The sequence below is a fragment of the Hemiscyllium ocellatum genome, chromosome 17 (assembly GCF_020745735.1).
Source record: "Hemiscyllium ocellatum isolate sHemOce1 chromosome 17, sHemOce1.pat.X.cur, whole genome shotgun sequence".
Lineage (NCBI taxonomy): Eukaryota > Metazoa > Chordata > Chondrichthyes > Orectolobiformes > Hemiscylliidae > Hemiscyllium > Hemiscyllium ocellatum.
This window is the reverse complement of record NC_083417.1, coordinates 56,129,102-56,150,054: the sequence shown is the minus strand read 5'-3', so window position 1 is coordinate 56,150,054 and position 20,953 is coordinate 56,129,102. Positions and strand designations below refer to the sequence as shown.

Below are 20,953 nucleotides of genomic sequence, written 5' to 3'. Positions count from 1 at the left end.
GTGCTTTTCCAGCACCACACTCTTCAACTCTGATCTCGAGCATCTGCAGTCCTCACTTTCCCCTGTCTAAGAATCTTGTATTTTCAGTAAGGATGTCTTTTATACTCCTGAACTCCAATGTGTACAGGCTGAATCTACTAGATCTCTCATGAAGGGAACCACCCATACCCAGGATCAACCTTGTGAACCTTCTCTGGACAGTCTCCAAAACCAGTACATCTTTCCATGGATAAGCAGACCAGAAAGCATAATCTCAGAATAAAGGGTCATGCATATATGAGAGAGATGAGGAGGAATTTCTTCTTCCAAAGTGGAAAAGGGCATTTGGCCCCTTGAGTCTCTGAAGAACATCCCACCTGATCCATGTAACCCCATATTTAGCATGGCCAATCCACTGAACCTGCACATCTTTTTGACTGTGGGAAGAAACTACAACTCCAGCAGAAACCCACACAACTACAATACAGGGAAAATGCACAGACAGTCATCCAGTTTGAATCAAACCTGGGTCCCTGGCATTATGAAGCAGCAATGCTATCCACTGAGTAACTGTGCTGCCAAATGTTATGAAATGATGCCGCAGATAGAGTAGAGGACTCCTACGCCTTTGGTTTGAGCATCACTTTTCCAGTACAGGTTTTCTGGCAAATAGCTACTCCCAGTCCACTATCCCATCATTTTAAAATTAAGCTGTGTCTAGCCACTTCCTCTTGTTCAAAGCCTTTATTTCTAATCCATCTTTGATCTTTTGCACAACTACCTTAAATCCTTTTGATTTTGGATCACAATCATTGTAATGCTTCCCCACATTGCCATTGTTCCTTAAAGCTAGGTCCAGCATCACAAACCGCTTCCCTCACCCTCATTCTCTATGGGAGGACTTTCTGTAAAGTTGCCTTAAAAAGCTCAATTATAGGTTTATTCCTTCACTTGTTACTCAGCTTTTTTTTAGAATTTCATTTTGGAATCCCTACAGGGTGGAACAGGCCCTACAATGAGTCCACACCAACTCTCCAGAGAGTTTCCCATCCAGACACATTCCCCTACCGTATTACTCTACATTTACCCTGACTGATGCACTTAACCTACATATCCCTGAACACTGGGGGCAAGTTTGCATTGCCAATTCACTTAACCTGCATATCTTTGGACTGTGGGAGTAAATCAGAGCACCTGTAGGAAACCCATGCAGACAGGGGGAGATTGTGCAAATTCCACACAAACAGTTGCCCACAGGTCCCTGGCACTGTGAGGCAGTGGTGCTCACCATTGAGCCACCGTGCTGCACCCACTTTGACACTGTTAACACTTTAATCACACCGACTGACACTCTCAATCACCTGCACAGGTATATTATCCTGCCTGCCTACACTCCACTCACACCATTTGAGGGGTTCTTGATCTGTCTGATAAAAAGTCTGTATCAAGGTGCTCTCTTCACTTCACCTGACAAAGAGGCAGCGCTTAGAAACTTTGTCATTTCAAATAAACCTGTTGGACTATAAACTGGCGTCCTGTGACTTTTGACCTTGTCCACCCGCAGTCCCACAACGGCACCTCCAAACCCACCGTGACTTCACGGAGAAGGCTCGAGAACCGATGCGCTCGGGCGACAACCCGAACCTAACTCACAAGTCGGCAGTTGCGACCGCCCTCCCGTTTGCCCCTTTGGGAAATAACGACGAAACCAAAAGATCGAAGCGACGTGACGGGAGGCGGCGTCGGGGATCCGGGCGCATGCGCGGCAACCCGCCTGCGCAAGCCCTGCCGAGGAGGCGGCGGTGGTGGACCGAGACGGAAACCCGCAGCCAATCAGAGCGGCCGGCGGCTCGGGGAGCGGCGCGGGCCTTTTGCAAATAAACCGTCAGCGGCAGGACCGGGCCGAGTGATCGGTGACGGGATCTGCGGCTGGTTTAACCGCTACCAGGAAGCAAAAAAAAAGGGTGGGAAGAGGAGGAGTAGTTGTTATTGTTATTTGGTCCGGCCCGGCGACTGATACCTTTCTCGATTTGGGTAGGGGGGGAAAAGAAAAGGTTGCTGTTGTTTAAAAACAAAGATGTCGGCGGCTGCTGCTGCCCACCGTCCGTCGGTTTCGCTGGCGGAGTTAAGATGGCGGGCGGCCTGGTGCGCTGCCTCCGGGGTGCGCCGTTAGAGCGGGACTGAGAGGTGGTGTTTCCCCTCCCCCGGGAAGCAGGATGGTGACCGTGTCGCGGAGGCGGCCTTCCTAGATGATCGTAGCAGCCTGGACCGTCTTCCACGCCACTCGGAGCCTGGTCAGAGGGTTACTGCTTTCCCCGGAGTCGCCCGGCGTTGCTGCTGCCGTTGCCGCCGCCACCGCCAGCCGAATGGGCAACAGCTGCGTGTGCCGGGACGGTAGCGACGCCGAGGAGAACCCGGGCCGCCCGGGCGAGCTCGGAGCGGCCGAGCGCCGGGGGCACCCGCCCCCCCTCTTGTCGTCGTCGTCCTCCTCTTCCTCCTCCTCGCACCATCACCGCCACCACCCTCAACACCACAGCAACAACGCTGAGGGCGAGCCCAGGAGCCGCTCCCGGGACCCGGTCAGGCCGCCCAGGAGGGGACGGGGTCCCCACGAACCTCGGAGGAAGAAGCAGAATGTGGACGGCCTGGTGCTGGATACCCTGGCTGTCATTCGTACGCTGGTGGACAAGTAAGTGGTAGCGCTCAGTTCTCTCTCCCCTCCCTCTCCCAGACCAGGAAACTGACTCAACTAGGCTTGCTCACTGCCCTTCTCTCCCCACCTACCAGTAATGTATAGAAAACCCTTCCCATCGATTGGGTTCAATCGTACAATTGGTCAGACTCTTCTGGTAATGTTCAGTCGTTTTATTTTTATTTCTTCATCCGTATTCTTCAACATGAGCTCAAAAATCAGGAATTGTCTTCGCCTTTTTAAATAACTTAACGTTGAGTTGCTTTTTGTTAGAAATACATTAAATTGTCCCTTTTCGTTTTTGAGAACTGACACTAGCTTTTGCAACTCATACCCATAACGTTTCATAATACGCTCATGTGTCAGTTTTAATAATCCAAGATGTTTTGGTTGAGGACAGCGGAAGTAAAATTAACTACTTTTGGGCAAAAGATACTGGAAAAAAACTCCAACTGAAATCTGATCAATTTTCTAGCGTCCTAAGATGCTTTAGAAAAAAATCCCTCTTTCTGGAAAGGTCCCAGCCATTTAGAAGTTAGCAAAGTTGAACAATCGAGGAGACAGACAAAATTGAAAACTACAGGTCAGTTAGTTTGATATCATTTGTCAGAAAGCACTGAATTTTTTTTTAAGACTTCCTTTCATGTCCATTATGTAACAAGAAGATCATGGTGTGATCAAAGTATGGTTTGCCCAAAAAAGGGCATGGGTGGTTCAATGAAAGAGGGTTTGATTCCACCCTTGGGTGACTGTGCGTGTGAAATGTTTGCATGTTTTCCATATCTGAGGTTCCTCCAGGTGCTCTGGTTTCCTCCCACAGTCCAAAGATATGCAAAGTAGGTGGATTAGCCATGAGAAATGCAGGGTTACAGAGATAGGGTATGGGGATGAGTCTGGATGGGATGCTCTTCAGAGGGTCAACTAGGACTCAATAGGCTGAATGGCATTCTTCCACAGTGGGGGCTTCTATGGTTCTGTGTTGAGAACCTTTTGAGGATATAACAGGGAAATTGCATTAAGGGGACCCAGGAGATATTGTATGTCTCAATTACAAAAAGGCATTCAAAGCATCTCTCTCTCACAATTCACAAGGTAGAGGCTCATTGAGTTTTGGAGTAATATGTTAGAGTGAATAGAGATTTGGAGCTAGCGTGTTTCAAGCTTATTGGCTATGGCTAGGAATGTGCCACAGAATTTAGTCTTTGTAATTTATACTAATGACAGGTGAAGAGACATAATATAGAGGAGCAGCAAAGTCAACGTTTCGGGCATAAGCCCGTCAACAGGACCTATGCCCAAAACTTAAACTCTTCTGCTCTCCTTCTGTGCTTTTCCAGTGCTACACTTTTCGACTCTGACTCTCCAGCATTTGCAGTCCTCACTTTCTCCAAGAGACGTAATATGTCCAAGTTTGCAGATGATATAAAGCTAGATGATAATGTAAACCACAGACGGAACAAAGATTCTGAAATGTTTTTATAGATGGGTTAGCGAGGTGGCAGGTGGAGTATATTGTGGGGAGCTGTGGTCAACAAAATAAAAAACCGGAGGGCAAAACTTGTAAATGTTGATGTTCAGAGACTTGGGTGTACCTATGACGTGCTCACAAAGTTAACACACAGGTGCAGTAAACAGTGAGAAAGGCAAGTGGCATGTTGGCCTTTGCAAGATTAAAAAAACAAGCAAGTTATGCCAATGTTTTACAGGAGTTTAAAACCACACCTGAAGTCCTGTGCAGTTTTGTCTCTCTGGATAAGAAACGATATCTGACACAGAAGCTAACTCAGTCTGGCAGTCTCTCTGTGGTTGCTGCAGTTGAGTTTTGGTAGCACTTGTTTTTGTTTCAGATTTCCAACACCTGTATTCTGTTTTATAAAAATGGACTCTAATAGCTGGTTTGGGAGCTATATAGTAAGATTCATTGGATTAGTTCCTTTGGATGAGAGGGTTGTTTGATGATATGTTGGTTTGGATAAATGTTGAATAAATTGGTTTGGTTTTCTCTAGAACGTAGACGAATGTGTGACACTTTTATTGAAAGTACAAAATTCTGATGTGCCTTGACAGAATGAATACTGAGATAGATTCATCAGCTGGAGAAGCAAAGATCCAAACACAATCTTTTGAGTAAGGGCCATATGAATAAAGATCAAAAGTGTTGTCCTTCACATCTGCTCTACCATTCAGTAAGATCATTGTCAACATTCGTGCAGATCCTCAATTTTTTGTCCCCTTGGTAAACAACAATCTTATACTTCTGCCTTAGATACTTAAAGATTCTATATCCACTGAGTGTTCAATAAGAAAATTCAAAGAACATACTTACTTCCTGTGAGTGAAAAATGTTCCCTCATATCAAATCTAGTGATTTCTAAATGCTGAGCTTATTATAACCCCACCCATTAGGTTGTAGTATATTTGCAAACTTTAAGTTTTCCAGGATTACTTTCATATCTGATCAAATCAGCTGTTTTGGCACTAACAATTTTGAGTCATAATTTATAATGGGTCACTAAAAAGCATGTTCAGGGTGTAGCATGTAGCACTTGGGTTTATGGCACTTTAGTCTAAATTTATATTGAACAGTGTACGTAAATTGCATTTTATTTTATAATGTTGCCTTTGAGTCTTGAATTACTTTTTTAGTGCAATATTTCCATTTGTTTGAGAAGAATATAGAAACAGTTACCATTACAAATAATCCCTTGTTACCCAGTTTTTCTCATTAAGATGTGTTGTCAAAATAGCTCGAAGAATTTGGATACATTGTTTTGGAGCCGGTTAGCACTGTTGCCTGGAATGTGATGCAGAATGATATCAACATCATGAATTCAATCCTCGTACTGTCTGACGGCATTCATCAGTCTGCCTACTTGCCTTGCCCCAAGACAACTTTTTTTTCTCTTGTAGAGCTACACGACTGTTGTCTTTCAGGACAGTTGCCATTTCTCTAAACATAATGGTGAAACTGTGGAAGTTGTTGCATGCAAGGTTTGAATCAAATTGGCACAGATGAGATTTGACTCACCAATACTAAGTCATAAAAATGGCTGATACAGAAGTATGTGAGGGTAAGGTGGTTAAAATATAATTTGAGTGGAAAGCTCACCTGGAGTATTAATGTTGGTTGAAACCAGTTAGGGTGTATGGCCTGTTCTCTGAAACGGTAGCTTTGCAGTGCTCTAAAAGACTGTCAACATTATCCAAAGCTATTTGCTTGAAATCTTATACTTGGATATATAGAGCATGTGAAGAGTTAATAATGACTTGTGTGTAAACATTCTTTTATTATATGAAATACTGTTTCGGAACTTGTGCTGGCTCCTGCACAATAGTTGTTAATGTGTTTGAGTGCTGCTGGTCTTTTAAACGTCACATTTTTATCTCTCATAAAATTCCTTCAATATTTGTAAAGTACTTGGATAATCGTTCCAATTTTTGAACAATGATTTCTTGCACAGTATTTGTTGTGGTTAAAAACAGGCCATATAGATCCTTCTGCAATAGATGAACCACCTCTCATCCAACTTCATCTAACCCCCATCAACATACTGTTCCATTTTTTTTCCTTTATTTTGTCTCGCTTCCCTTTTCTATTCATCTCCATGCTTAATGTTCTATATTCTAACCATTTTCTGGGTAGCCAAATTCCCTATAAATTTCATGTTGAACCTTTCAGTAACTGCTTATGCTCAGTAGTTCTGGTCTTGCCTGCAAGTGGAAATATCAACTTTACCTATCCCTTAAGCCCTTCCATAACCATCAACTGCTCTATCCATCTAACTCCTTGTGTTTTCTATAGCAATGATACCTAGTCATAGTCATTCAATATGAAAACAGACCCTTTGGTCCAACTTGTCCATGCTAACCAAGATTCCAAGACCAAATGAGTCCCATTTGCCTGTGTATCCCTTTCCTGTTCATGTACCTGTCTAAATGCCTTTTGAATGTTATAACTGTACCTTCATCTACAATTTCCTCTGTCGTTCAATCTTTCTCCCCTCTCCTTAAAAATATGTCCTCCAGTTTTGAACTCCCCTAGACTAGGGAAAAGGCCTTTTGCTGTTCACCTTATTTGTGCCCCTCCTGTTTTTATAAACCTCAAGGTCACCCCTCAGCCTCCTGCAGTCCAAAGGGGGGAAAAAGTCCCAGCCTATCCAGCCCCTGCGCACTCCTCATAATATCCTGGTAAATCTTTTCTGAATTCTCTCCAACTTAGTGGTAACCTTCCTATAACAGTACAACAGTACTGCACACAGTACTCTGGAGAGGCCTCATCTACATCCTATGCAAACTCATTATGAATTCCCAATTGCTAGGGGCAGACCAGCAAAAAGAATTACTCCTGATTGCTCAAAAATCTCCCAGAAGAATAGCACAGTCTGAATGAAGGTTGAAATCCTATTGAACTAAAAGTAAATTTAACAGTACAGTAGCGCCTCGACTTGCGAACTTAATCCATTCTGGGACCCGGTTCGCTAACCGAATAGTTCGCAAACTGAATCAATTTTTCTTATTGTTCGGATAGCGTAAGAATGCTTGGACGGCCGTTCACAGTGCACGCACCAAAGACGAACTGAATGAGATCACGTGGGGCCCGAAAGCTTTTTCATTCAACAAGCACATAGCAAAGCAGAACAATGAAACCACGTGGTCGCACATAGGCTTTTTGCGTTTGTACCTTCGTTCGTACCTTGAATTTCGTACATATGTTGAAGCAAAACTTTACGTACAATCTTGTTCGTGAACGGGGTCGTTCATATGTCGAGGTGCTACTGTACATTTATAAAATATAAGAAAACTGCTCTCTGTACAATACCTCTCTCAGAAAGCTGCTTTGTTGCCAGCTGACATCAATGCACGTGCTGACTGGCAGGAAGACTGGCATCAACTTCATGCATATACAGAATGTTGCAGATTCTGACACCTGTGTGCAACGGTGCAGAGATTTCAGCACACAGAACAAAGGCGGAATCAAATTATTGCCAACGGAAGTAAACATTCTCCAATACCACTTCCTAATTCTTCAATGATGTTATCGCCAAATCGTGCTGCCAAAACTCACGTTATCCCAGAACTACCTGTACTCAAAGGTCTGAGCAATGAAGGCAAGCGTGCTGGACATCTTAACTACCCTGTATACCTGTGACACATCTCAAGAGTTATGTACCTGAGCCCTTAGGTCTGTGAGACAATACTACCCAAGCCCTTACCATTAACTGTATAAGTCCTGTTCTTGTTTGTTTTACCAAAATCAATACCTTGCATTTGTTCAGTTTTTAATAGATATAGCCCTTTCCTTTCATTTATTTAAATTTTAACCTAACTTCTTTCCATCTGGTGACCTCAAGTACACGCAGTACTTGGGTACAAGCTAATCAGGTTTGTGACCAGGTTAACTTAATATATGCTATTTAATTTCTTTCTAGAAATGAACCCATGGGGTTTATTTACTTGTCTATAGCCTTATTTAAAGGTAACTTTCTTTCACTAATCTCTATCTTCAACATCTTTTTGTTTTCTTCAGTCATTCTGCTCCATTTACCCTTTTAGATACTTACTTTCCAAGGAGTAAATTGCCTGTTATTACAAAAGTACCATTTCTGTTAGCAATTTGAAGTTTATTTGCAAATCGCAATCATTTGTTACTCTCTGTATGTTGGCATAGTCTTCCTGTGTTGAGTGTAATCATTGTCTCTTCAGGTAACATCATGTTATCTCTGTTCATTTGAAACCGCAGTGGCTGAGTTCTTGGTTTGAATCTTTTGGCTGAATTAATGAATTATGCAATGCAACATTTGTTTTTTTTTCCTTGTATTGAAGTGTTAGCCTTGATCATGTATTCAAGTCTTGTAGAATTTTAATCTGCAAAATTTGACCCCAGCAAAAATGCTGTTTAAATGAGTCAGGCTGTCATTGACTTTACTATTGTCGTGATATTTCTAGCATTTCATTTTCAAATTAAATTTGAATTAAAAACATGATATTTCTTACAAGGCAACTCCTGAGTGTTATGAAAGTAGTATGTACTGTATCTTTTGAGAGGAGAAGCTGGTAAGCACCTGTCATGTGACAGATTAGCAGTCACTGTGTGTACTGGAAAATTTAAAATATGTAACATTTGACTGTAAACTGGACACCTCAGTTGTTTTGACCGCCATTTGAATTTAACCAATCAGTTTAAATTGTACCCCAGATACTAAAACCCAATCGAATTTGAATTGTCATGTTTTGACAGCAGCACACCAATGTTTTGAAGTTTTTTTTGAAAAAACAGGCATTTTGGACAGTTAGCCGGCAAGAGCACCAACTGCCATTGAAAGACTGCTATTCACCACTCCCTCTGTCAAAGGTACCTCTTCCATATGAAACATTTTTGCAGAAGAAACCTACCCAGAAAGATCTACAAAAAGAGGAAATTTACACCGGAGATGACAGCCGCTGTTTGGTTTTGAAAATGAAGTTGCTGTAAATTTACTAGGGGCTTTATTGGATCAGTTAGGTGAAAATGAGGACTGTAGATGTTGGAGATCAGAGTCAAGATTAAAGTGGTACTGGAAAAGCACAGCAGGTCAGGCAGCATTCGAGGAGCAGGAAAATTGACGTTTCGGGCAGGAGCCCTTCATCCTGAGGAAGGGCTCCTGCCCGAAACGTAGATTTTCCTGCTCCTCGAATGCTGCTTGACCTGCTGTGCTTTTCCAGCACCACTTTAATCTTTGGCTTTATGGATCAATATGTTATTAACAAATCTTTGAGAAAGGCGGCTTAGTTGTAAACAGTTGTTGTTTAATGTTCATTTTTAGCATTAAAGAATAGGAATTTTTTTTGTTCAGTAGTGGAATTTGGGTGGTTCATTGTCACTCATACTGTAACACTATGAGGCAAAGTGTGCTTTTCTCTGGGTTTGGTTTAATTAGCAGAAGTATTTACTGCCATGTCGAAACAAGTTTGGTTACTGTTTGAACATGTACATCAGATGCCACAACAGAAGTAAAATGTTTCTGGTAATTTGATAAAATGGAAATAGATTAAGAGCAATTGTAATTTGACCCCTCAATTGTTGGAATTCAGATGTGGTATTGTGCTGAAACAAGTTTCTGCATATAAGGTGAGTGTCAGTTACTCAACTATAGATAAACTCTAGGCTTACTGGGCATCCTTACGCACTCCTGCCAGTGATTTGAATTACAGTGGGAAGTAGAAAGCTCAGCTAAAGTTTCTACATCACTGAGGTGTGGGGACTAGCTGTTGGTTGGCATAGATGTGAATGTCTCTTGTAATTAGTAATCATATATTTTGAACAGGATGTTCATAATTTCACGCTAACCTAAAGATTAATTTGGAAGACACGTTCTATTCTTAAATGAAGTGTGGTTTTTTGGAATTAAAATTCTGAACTCTTGATGAATTCACTTCCAAACACCTTAAATTCTTGCAGATGGGAACTGTAATTTTCCTAATTTCAAGTTTGATTTGCTGCTGCCATTTTGACGTAACTTGTGCAGATAAGTGTATTAGCATTAATCTTTCTCTGAAGCTTACCACAGATTTCCATTGACACAATCTGATTTACTAACTCAATCTACTTGGGGCATTTAAGTATGTTTTGTTTTTGTAGTGGCAATGTTGCAGCTGAAGACCTATTCAAAGTATGAACATGGCAGTCATGAAGCTTAAGTTTGGAGAAAATGTCTCAAGGCATCGGGTGATAACGGTTTGGCAGTGGAGGGGGTTGGGAGGGAGAATTGAAGTCTTCAGCCACAGGGCGGTGGGATTGGTGGGTGTGGGTGTCCCAGAGAGATTCTCTGAAATGATCCACAAGAACGAATCCTGTTTCCCCAATATGGAGGAGATCACATCAGGTGCAACGGATGCAGTTGATGACATTCGGAGAGGTGTAGGTGAATTTCTGATAGATTATGGGAGGATCCCTTGTGGCCTTGGACGGAGGTGAGGGGAGTGGTGTGGGCGCAGGTTTGCACTTCCTGTGGTGGCAGGAAAAGGTGCCAGAAGTGGGGTGTGGGCTGGTGAGAGAGTGGTGGAGGGAGTGGTCTTTGCGGAACACTTGAGAGGTGGGGAGGGAAATATATCTGTGGTGGTGGAGTCCGTTAGGAGGTGGTGGAAGTAGAATTGGTCATCCTGGAAACAGATGTTGTTCCTAGGAATTGGGAATAAGAGATGGCATTTTACAGGAGGTAGGGTGGGAGGCAGTGTAGTTTAGGTAGCTGTGGGAGTCGGTGGGCTTGTAGTATGTCTGTGGTTAGTCTGTTACCAGAGACGGTGATGTAGAGGTCCAAGAAGTGGAGGGAGGTTGCCGGGATGGTCCAGGTGAATTTGAGGTTGGGTGTAAAGTGTTGGTAAAGTTGATGAACTGTTCAACCGCCTTGTTGGAGCATGAGGTGGCGTCAATACAGTCATCAATGTAGCGGCGGAACAGGTGGGGGCTGGTGCCGGTGTAACTGCGGAAGATGGACTGTTCCACATAACCGACAAAAAGGCAAGCATAGCTGATCCCTCCCACTCAGTCAAGGACATGCAGGTCCTGGGCCGCCAAACCATTACCACCCGACCACCTGAAGGAGGGACACTTCATATTCCCCGATGGATTTCAACAGCTTCCTCATTTCTCCTCCCCCCACATTATCCCAATCCCAAACCTCCAACTCGGTGCTGCCCTCTAGACCCATTCATCACTGGCCCCTTTTGACCTAATCAGCTTCTTCCCTGACCTTCATCCACATATCACATTCCCAGCTAACTCCCCCACGCCTCTCCCATTTATCTCTCAGCCCCAAACTACAAGTCCCCTTCTTGATGAAGGGCTTATGCCTGAAACGTCAATTCTCCTGCTCCTTAGATGCTGCCTGAGCAGCTGTGCTTTTCTTGCACCACACTCTCGACTCACTGTCCTGACATAGAAATATATTGCTGTCCAATCAAAATCTGGAATCTGTTTTTCGAAGGGTATTGTGCGTCTTGCTACAGCACATAGACTGCACCAGTTGAAGAAGGCAGCTTGCTACCACCTTCTCAAGGGCAACTCGGGATGGGTAATAAATGCTGGCTCCCCAGCAATGCTGACACTCCTATTTCCTGAAAGGATATAAGAAAAAGACACATTGCCAGAATTCTTTTGAGGGTGAAGTGAGTAGGGTAGATAAAAGGGAGCCAGCACAACTTCAGTAGACTAACTAGTGGTGTCCATAGGAATTGGGGCTGGAGGCTGTAACTGTGTACAATCTGTCCCGTCAGAAAATTAATGCAGAGTGCACTACAGCCACGTTTACTAGGTCAGAAAAACAAATTGAGGATAATGAGTCTGTAAAGATTTAAAGTAAGTGGGTGAAAGGTTTTAGTAAATGGTGAATAATATGGATATTAACTACTTTAGTTGGAAGAATAGAAAAGCAAAATACTTCTTAACTAAGAGAAAATGCAGAATTCTGTGGTACATAATGATCTGGGTGCTCTTGTATGTGAATAACAGCTTGTTGCTACAGAGAATAATTAACCAAATGAATTGTTAGCCTTCGTTGCGAGAAAGATGGAGTGTGCATTTGCAGAGGTTTTGAGCTCTCAAAATCATTTGTGACTGTAGCTGCAGTGCTGTGTACAGTTTTGGCATGCTTATTTAGGATGGTTGCTTTGGAGGCATTTCAGAAGGTTCACAAAGCTAATTCCTGAGACGAAAGACTTTGTCTTGAGGAAAAATTGGGCAGTCTGGACTTTACTGGAGTATAAAAGAATGAGAACTGATTAAATTCTGAGGGAGATTGATAGCTTGGATACTGAGAGTTGGATTCCTCCTTGTTGGGGAATTCATAACAGGTTGCACAATTTAAAAATAAATGGTCAATCAGAGTTGAATTTCTGAGGGTGGTCATTCTTGACATTCTCTTCACCAGAGAGCATGCTCAAGGCTGAGTTGGACTGTGCATCTGCACACACCTCTTTAACAGGTTCCACCTCTGCCCTACACAGGACAATGTTGGAGATATTATCTGGGGAAGGGGAGTGTATCTGCACCCCTATGTAGAACTCCTGGGAGAGTGGTGGGGTGGGAGGGGGGTGGAGGGGAGAGAGGGAGGGGGGGGGAAGGAGGGAAAGGGAGTGAGGAGAGAGGGCGGGATGTCAATCATTTGGAGACGGTGCCTGGACTGTCCAGGACTGTTCTCGGCAGCATTTCAATGGGCCAAGTTAATTTTTTTATCACTGCGTCTCTTGTTTACAAGTGCAATCAGGGTTGAAACAGCTTTTGACGTTATGCTTCTATTGGGGCCTTGAGATCCCCTTCAGATAATTTGAAATTCGAATAATCAAGGCTCCTTATAGACAGCAATTGCTTTGACTCTAATCCACAGTCAAATCATGCTCACTGTTCCTGAAACTTGAGTAGCGTAAACTTAACCACTACGTTAGCAAGTAAGGATTTTGTTGGGAACTTGAAAGTTATATGGCTAGTTCTGTTAAGTGCACTGTCAATAACGTCTGCATTCTGCTGCCAGACTTGTCACTGGGATGCTATTTGTTTTACTATATATAAGATGTTTTAAGACATATTAATGGTGCTTAACAAATCAGCAGGCAAAAACCTATCATGAGATGTTTTTGAAGGAAACCACAGGGGAATCAGAGACAAAACAGTGTTGTCACATTCCATTAGCCAGTTTTCACTTTGAAAAGATTGGGAAAGATATCCTTTAACATCTTGTACTTGAGGCTGCATTTCAACAATGGCATTTGAACTCTCTCCAAATAACACACTAAATGTTTTAGCATCCTATTTAGCAATTCTGACTGTCTCTATCCCGTCAGGTAGGAAAAAGTACTTACTAACTTGATTTGGTTTATCTTAAGTGTGAGAGAGGAGTCATTTAAACTGGTTATTTTAATTGTTAACCTTCAATTTAATCATTCTCTTCATACTAAGAAGATTTGGGAAAGTGAAATATATCTGTTTGCACTCTATCTACACTCTGGTCCAAAATTTACTATATTACAATTTTAGGAAACCCAACATTTCCCATAAAATCCATTTTGATTTGGACGCTTCCACATTCGACAGCAACCCAACTTTTGCTGGTCCATAATGGACTTTGCATGTAAATTTCTAAATGGCTGTATAAGTGGTTACTAGTGGTGATTAATAGTTCAAAAACATTCATGGTGATTTGGTGGGAAAGTTGTTCAGTTGTGTGCAAGAACACTTCCAGTTTTTTTTTAAGAAAGCTAAAAAATTGAGGTAAATTTTTAACTGTGGGAATTTTTTTTGCCAAAGCTTCATATTACTGCTTTCTGCTGGCTGTGTTTTTAATTTTCTAATCCGGGGAAAAAAAGGACCATAACAATATGCTGAGAATCTTGTTTGTTTCTTTCAGTGACCAAGAGCCGCCGTATTCAATGATCACCTTGCATGAAATGGCAGAAACAGGTAACTACCAGACTGAACAAAACCTGAAGTAGAGGCAAAACATCAGTAATAAAGTGGAAATTTCTGGAAAAGTTCAGCAGGTCTGGCAGCACCTGTGGAGGGAAATCAGTTAACATTTCAGGTTGAGTTCCGACGAAAGCTCACTTAACCCGAACCGTTAACTGATTTCTCTCCACGAGTGCTACCAGACCTGCTGAGCTTTTCCAGCAATTTCTATTTTTCTCTGACTACATCTGTAGTGTTGTTAAATAAAAACATTCAGTAGTTTTATTACTGCCAGTGCAGTGGTATTTTTTGAGACTGAACAGAATTTGAATGATGTTTTTTGTAAAGTTTTATTCTTTTTAAGATTCATTTGACTAAGTGGGGAGGCTGCTCTGAACCTGATTTAAGTACAGCAGTGGATTGTTGATTTGTCATTCGTCATGTTTATACCTATCTTTCTCTGATGCTTTTTTTTATTCATTTGCGGGATGATGGCACAATTGGCTACACAGCATTTATTACCCATCCCTAGTTTCCCAGACGCCAGTTAAGAGTCAGCGCAAGTCTGCAGTCACATGTAGGCCAGACCAGGTAGAAATGGCAGTTTCCTTCCCTAAAGGACATTAGTGAACCAGATGGGCTTTTCTGACAATCAACTATGGGTTCTTGGTCATCAGTAGATTATTAATTCCAGATATTCATTGAATTCAAATTTCACCATCTGCCATGGTGGTATTCAAACCCAGATTCCCAGAATATTATCTGGGTCTCTGGATTAACAATCCAGCAATAATACCACTAAATCATCACATCCCCTACTTGACAGGAAACTTAATAGAACTAGATTAATGGGCGGCACGGTGGCACAGTGGTTAGCACTGCTGCCTCACAGCGCCTGTAGACCCGGGTTCAATTCCCGACTCAGGCGACTGACTGTGTGGAGTTTGCACGTTCTCCCCGTGTCTGCGTGGGTTTCCTCCGGGTGCTCTGGTTTCCTCCCACAGTCACAAAGATGTGCGGGTCAGGTGAATTGGCCAAGCTAAATTGCCCGTAGTGTTAGGTAAGGGGTAAATGTAGGGGTATGGGTGGATTGCGCTTCGGCGGGTCGGTGTGGACTTGTTGGGCCGAAGGGCCTGTTTCCACACTAAGTCTAATCTAAAAAAAATCTAATCTAGATGTTATTGTTTTCTCATTTTATTTACATGCTAACTACTTTGTGGGTGTTAATACTAATTGTGACCAGTCTCTTGTGGTTAAGAGCAACTCTCTTTGGTTAGTCTGTCATGTGAAATGGTAGCAGCACATTAGGTTTAGAAATTTGATTCCGCTTGAGTAGAAGTAAGAAATAGCAAGGGAAAGACATCCCTAGTGGAATAATATATTTGTCCTGAAGCACACGTCCTGTAATAAGGCACAGTATTAAATCAGGAAGTACGAGGAGCTTGTAACAAAAGTACAACCATAATTATGGGGGGTTTTAATGTGCTTAAAGATTGGAAAAATCAAACTGGTAAAGGTGGCCACAAGTTTGAATTTATTGAATGTAAATGTGTTTAGAATCCACTGAGGTTATTTTGATTTGGTATTATGTAATGAGGTGGGATTAATGAAGGATCTCGTGGCAAAGGATTCCCTAGGGAAGAGTGATTGTGGCATGCTAGAATTTTAAATTCAGTTGGAGAGTGAGAAAATAGTCCTATGCTGCAAGAGGGTAGAAATGGCCCAAGTGGTCGAGGCATGAAGACAAAAGATGGGATTGTCAATAAAGAGTGGCATATGTGTTTTTTAAACATCTTTTTATTGAAAAAATAGATTTTAAAATATTACAAGTTCCAAACAATACAAAAAACATCCCCAATCCACCCTCATACTAATGTGTGTGTGGATAGAATAAATAAAAACCCAAGCTTTCTATTTAACTAAATAAGTAAATAACCAACAACAAACTAATAGTAATGACTCAGCCCAGCCAAACAAAAAACTCATACTTTCACAGTTCCTCCTCCCTGAATATTGGACTGGTAAAACACCATCGTTATTGCTATATAAAAGCCCTAATTAGTGTGGCAGATAAATCTGTCAAGGTGTTCCAAAAGGGTTGCCATGTCTTATAAAATTTCTGTTTTGTGGTGTACCATATTTATGAGGAACATTAAAGGGGAATATGCTCCATGACAATCTTCATAATATCCAACCTAGCAAGATATTCTTTCTTGCACAAAACATGAGAATATTGAAAAGTTCTTTTTTCTTGTGCATGTCTGCAGGAAATACAGTGGGCAAGTCCCAAAGGGGAGAGAGAGGATCCTTAGAACATAGAACATTACAGTGCAGTACAGGCCCTTCGGCCCTTGATGTTGTGCCGACCTGTCCTACCAATCTGAAGCCCATCTAACCTATACTATTCCATGTATGTTCATATGCTTGTCCAATGACGACTTAAAGTTGGCGAATCTCCTACCTTTGCAGGCAAAGCATTCCATACCTTTACTACTCTGAGTAAAGAAACTAACTCTGACATCTGTCTTCTATCTATCACCCCTCAATTTAAAGCTATGCCCTCTCAAGCTTGCTGTCACCATACTTAGAAAAAGGTTCTCCCTGTCCACCCTATCTAACCCTCTGATTATCTTATGTCTCTATTAAGTCACCTCTCCACCACCTTCTCTCTAACGAAAACAGCCTCAAGTCCCTCAGCCTTTCCTCGTAAGACCTTCCCTCCATACCAGGCAGCATCTAGTAAATCTCCTCTGCGCCCTTTCCAAAGCTTCCACGTCCTCATTATAATGCGGTGACCAGAACTGTACACAATACACCAAGTTTGGCCTCATGGTTCTGGAACTCGATCCCTCTATTAATAAAAGCTAAAACACTACACCGCCTTAACAACCCTGTAAACCTGGGTGGCAACTTTCAAGGATCTGTGTACCTGGACACCGAGATCTTTCTGCTCATCTACACTACCAAGAATCTTACTATCTTTCTCCCAAAGTCCTCTCCACTATGCCCGCCATATCGCTCCAATGTGTTTGAAGTCTATCGCAAGACCAAAGACAATGGTTAAGAGTGCCCATGCAGACCTTATGTCTCCCTCAAATAAATTGCCCATGCAAGACTCTCCTCCAGCTGCCCAGTGTTTAAATCCTGAATCTATCATTTCCTGTTGAAAACCCGGCATACCCACTAAAAGTGTAAACAAAGATGTTTTGCCAATATTGCCTTCCCTCTGCCGAATTGCCGTCCAGCTTTAACGGTATTGATGACTATTGGATTATGGCAATATTCCCTAACTGTCTTCATTTTGTCCAAAAACAGCAAACTGTTAAGGGGGCACCTTGCCTGGGAGGCTTCTATCTGGTCATATTAAAAGAGGATTTCCACAAACCCAATCACACATAGAGGTCAAAAGTGAGTTTAATTGATCATTTTTAATGTCTGGAAGGTCCACTCCCCCCAATCTGTGAGGCAGTTGCAATTTGGCTAATTTAATGAGTGGCCACTTACGATGCCAAATAAAGGAGCTGAACCAGCCATTCAGCCTCCTGAGTGTTTGCTTATTGAAAATCGGGGGAGCATCCGTATCGGGTATAGCAAACGAGGGAGAATGTTCATCTCAGTAAGCGCTATCTGACCCAACCATGAGATTGGAATTGCCTCCTATCTTTGATCTTGTTTAATTTTTCCAAATAATTGGATAAAATCGGCTTTGAATAGCCGATCTAGAACTGGAGTTATGAATATGCCCAAATACACACAACCTCCTTGTGACCACCTAAATGGGAATCTGTAGTCACCTTCAAGAGCTAGCTCCTTTGTAAGACCACCCATAAGCATAGCCTCTGATTTAGCAAAATTAATCTTGTACCCAAACGAGCGCCAAACGTGCAAATGCATTGTATTAGGCAAAGCACTGAAACGACTGGATTTGTCAAAAGTATTAGGACAATGTTTGCATGCAACGGAATCTTATGTAATTTTGACCCCACTTCTGGAGCTGGTATATTGGGATCCCCACGAATGGTCTCTGCCAATGGTTCAATCATCAGCGTAATAAGCAATGGTGAAAGGGGACAGCCCTGCTGGCTGCTGCTAAAAATATTAAAATTGCTTGTTCGTATCCCGTTGGTGATGACCGCTGCGAGAGAGCCACCATAGAGAACCTTCACCCATCTTGTAAAGACTTCGCCCAAACCAAACGCTCTAAAGTAGAGAAAAGGTACTGCCACTCAATTCGGTCAAATGCCTCCTCTGCATCTAGAGAAATCACTAATCCCTGTATTGACTGCTATTGGCATACTTGAATTGCATTAAGCAGCCACCTAACATTATTGGAGGACCTGCAGCCCTTTATGAAGCACGTCTGATCCTCTTTAATAATAGAAGGTAAAACAATCTCCAGCCTTAACATGAGAGTCTTAGAGAGGATTTTAAAGTCCACATTTAAGAGCGAGGTGGGCGTGTACGAAACACAGTCTTCCGGGTCCTTCCCTTTTTTGAGCATAAGTGAAATATTGGCCCCTCTCGGAGATGGTGGGAGACCATCATGACTGTATGAATTATTAAACATATTGAGCATGGGCCTGACAGTATACTTACAAATTCCTTAGAGAATTCACTGGAAAGTCTGTCAGGACTGGGTGCCTTTCCACTCTGAAGCTGCCTCACAGCTTCCTGCACTTGCTCTGATAACGGGACATTGAGAAAGGATTGTTGTTCTGAAGTCACACCTGGGACCTTGAGATCCCTCAAAGAAAATTCCATTTTGGCCTGCCCCTCCTCACAGTCCTCGGATTGGTATAATTCAGAGTAAAATCTCTGGAATGCCGCATTAATCTTTTTTAGAATTACATTAGGTTCCTAGACCCTTTAATCGCCGTAATGGCTTGTGGGACATTCCTCTTTCTAGCAAGATACGCTGAGTATTTGCCTGGCTTGTCACCATGCTCATATAACCAGCTCCTCCTTTGCGGTCTGCATGAGCACGGAATTTAATGCAGACTGCAGTGCCGTAATCCTCTATAGTTTGACCAAAGAGGGTCTGTCAAAGTAGGCCTTCTCGGCTGCCTTCAACCATACTTCAAGGAGACGTTGCTGCTCACCTATCTGCCGCTTCCTACTGGCGGAATATGAAATAACTACTCCCCAGCATAGGCTCTGGCAGTTTCCTTGAGAATGGATGAGCTGTCAACCGAACCTATGTTGATGTCTAGGATCGCCCAAAATTCCCTAGAGCCATACTCCACAAACTTCTTATCCTTAAGGATAAAGGGATCCATTTGCCAGTACCTCAAACCCACTAACGTCCTTAATCTTAACCATAAGGTACACTGGAGCATGTTCAGAGATACTCCAAGATCCTACCAAATCCAGGGTTATTGCAGTGGTCAGAAAAAAAAATCAATCCTTGTGTGACATCTGTGCGAATTGGTGAAAAACACAAAATCCCTGTGTAGGGTGGAGATGCCTCCTGATGTTCACCAACCCCAATTCCTCACAGAGACCCACTAACTGTTTAGTTTGTACAGAGGGCATCGAAGGGCCTTTGGGCAACTTGTCTACTGTCGGGCCTGTGAGGCAGTTAAATCTCCCCCTGTAATGATGTGCCGGGACTCGAGACTGATCAGTTCAGAAAAAGCATTTAGAAATTGCAGAGCTCTGCAGTGAGATCTTCGCCGCCCTTTTGGATCCTCCCCTCCCCACCCCAGGAGTGGCATATATTTAAGGAGAACGTCAGTTGCTCCCAAATAAACTAAATTCCAGACAGGAAATTGTTCGTGACAAAGCAAGGAAGTTGTAGAAAATTTTAAAATAAAGGTATACCAAATTGCAAAGCAAGTGACGGGCTGGAGCACTGAGACTTTTAATATCAGAAAAGAGTTATTAAAAAAAGTAATATAAAGAACAAAGGTTAATTCCACAATAAACCTAGTGCAAACTATAAAAACTGATTCTGTAATTATAAAAAGGAAGAGAGTACTTAGTCAATGGTGGTCCCTTTTTTTGGAGGTTGAGACTGTGGAGTTAGTAGTGCAGAACACAAATGGCAGATTCATTAAATGAACAACTTGCTTCCATTTTTATGGTGGAGGGCACTAGTGTCGTCCCAATAGAAAATGATAGCTCATTGGTTATAGAAGGGGAAGAAAGTGCCTCAATCGTAATCACTGTGAGTGGGGAGAGAAATACTGAGCAAATTAATTGACTGGTATTGAAGGCAGACAAGTCCCCATCACGTGATGGCTACATCCTAGAGTCTCAAAAGGAAGTGGTAACAGAAATAGTGAATCCATTGGTTATAATATTTCAAAATTCCTTGGATGCAGGTACGGTTGCAGTGAATTGAAAAAAAAAATGCTAATATATATAATCCTTACTCAGTAAGGAAAGCCAAAAGGAGGAAACTGTAGACCAGTTAGTTAAACTTGAGAGTGGGAAATTGTTAGAATCCATTATTAAGGAAATAAAACAGGGCATTTAGAAAAACATAACACAATGCATTCAAGACAGCATGAGTTTAATGAAAGGCAAATTGTGTGTTTTGACTAACTGGCTAGAGTTATTTGTCCACTTTGCTTATTATATCTTCAAAGGGGATCCTGTAGATGTTGTATTTCTGGACTCCCAGAAGGTATTGGATTAATGTGTTGCATGAAAAGATCACAGTGGGTTAGGGGTCATGTATTAGCTTGGATGGAAGATTAGCTAACCATCAGAGTCAGGATAAATGGGTCTTTATTTGTATTTTGGGTGGCAAGGGGTCAACAGTTTACAGTCTGTACTGCTGCCCAGTTTGAATTCTGCCAGGAGTACTCCGCTCCTGATCACTCTACAGCCTTGATTCAAACATGGGCAAAAGAGCTGAATTC

At 42.4% G+C, this 20,953-nt stretch overlaps 1 protein-coding gene across 1 annotated transcript in view; it reads left to right on the top strand.

Annotated features, from left to right (window-relative positions):
• The first annotated feature begins 1,737 nt into the window (after nucleotides 1-1,737).
• Nucleotides 1,738-20,953, top strand: part of rspry1 (ring finger and SPRY domain containing 1) — a 75,739-nt gene continuing 56,523 nt past the window's right edge. Inside the window, exons 1-2 of the mRNA XM_060838189.1 lie at nucleotides 1,738-2,668; nucleotides 14,050-14,102. Coding sequence (XP_060694172.1) covers nucleotides 2,229-2,668; nucleotides 14,050-14,102 — 493 coding nt within the window. The 5' untranslated portion in view covers nucleotides 1,738-2,228. The remainder of the gene's footprint in view (nucleotides 2,669-14,049; nucleotides 14,103-20,953) is intronic.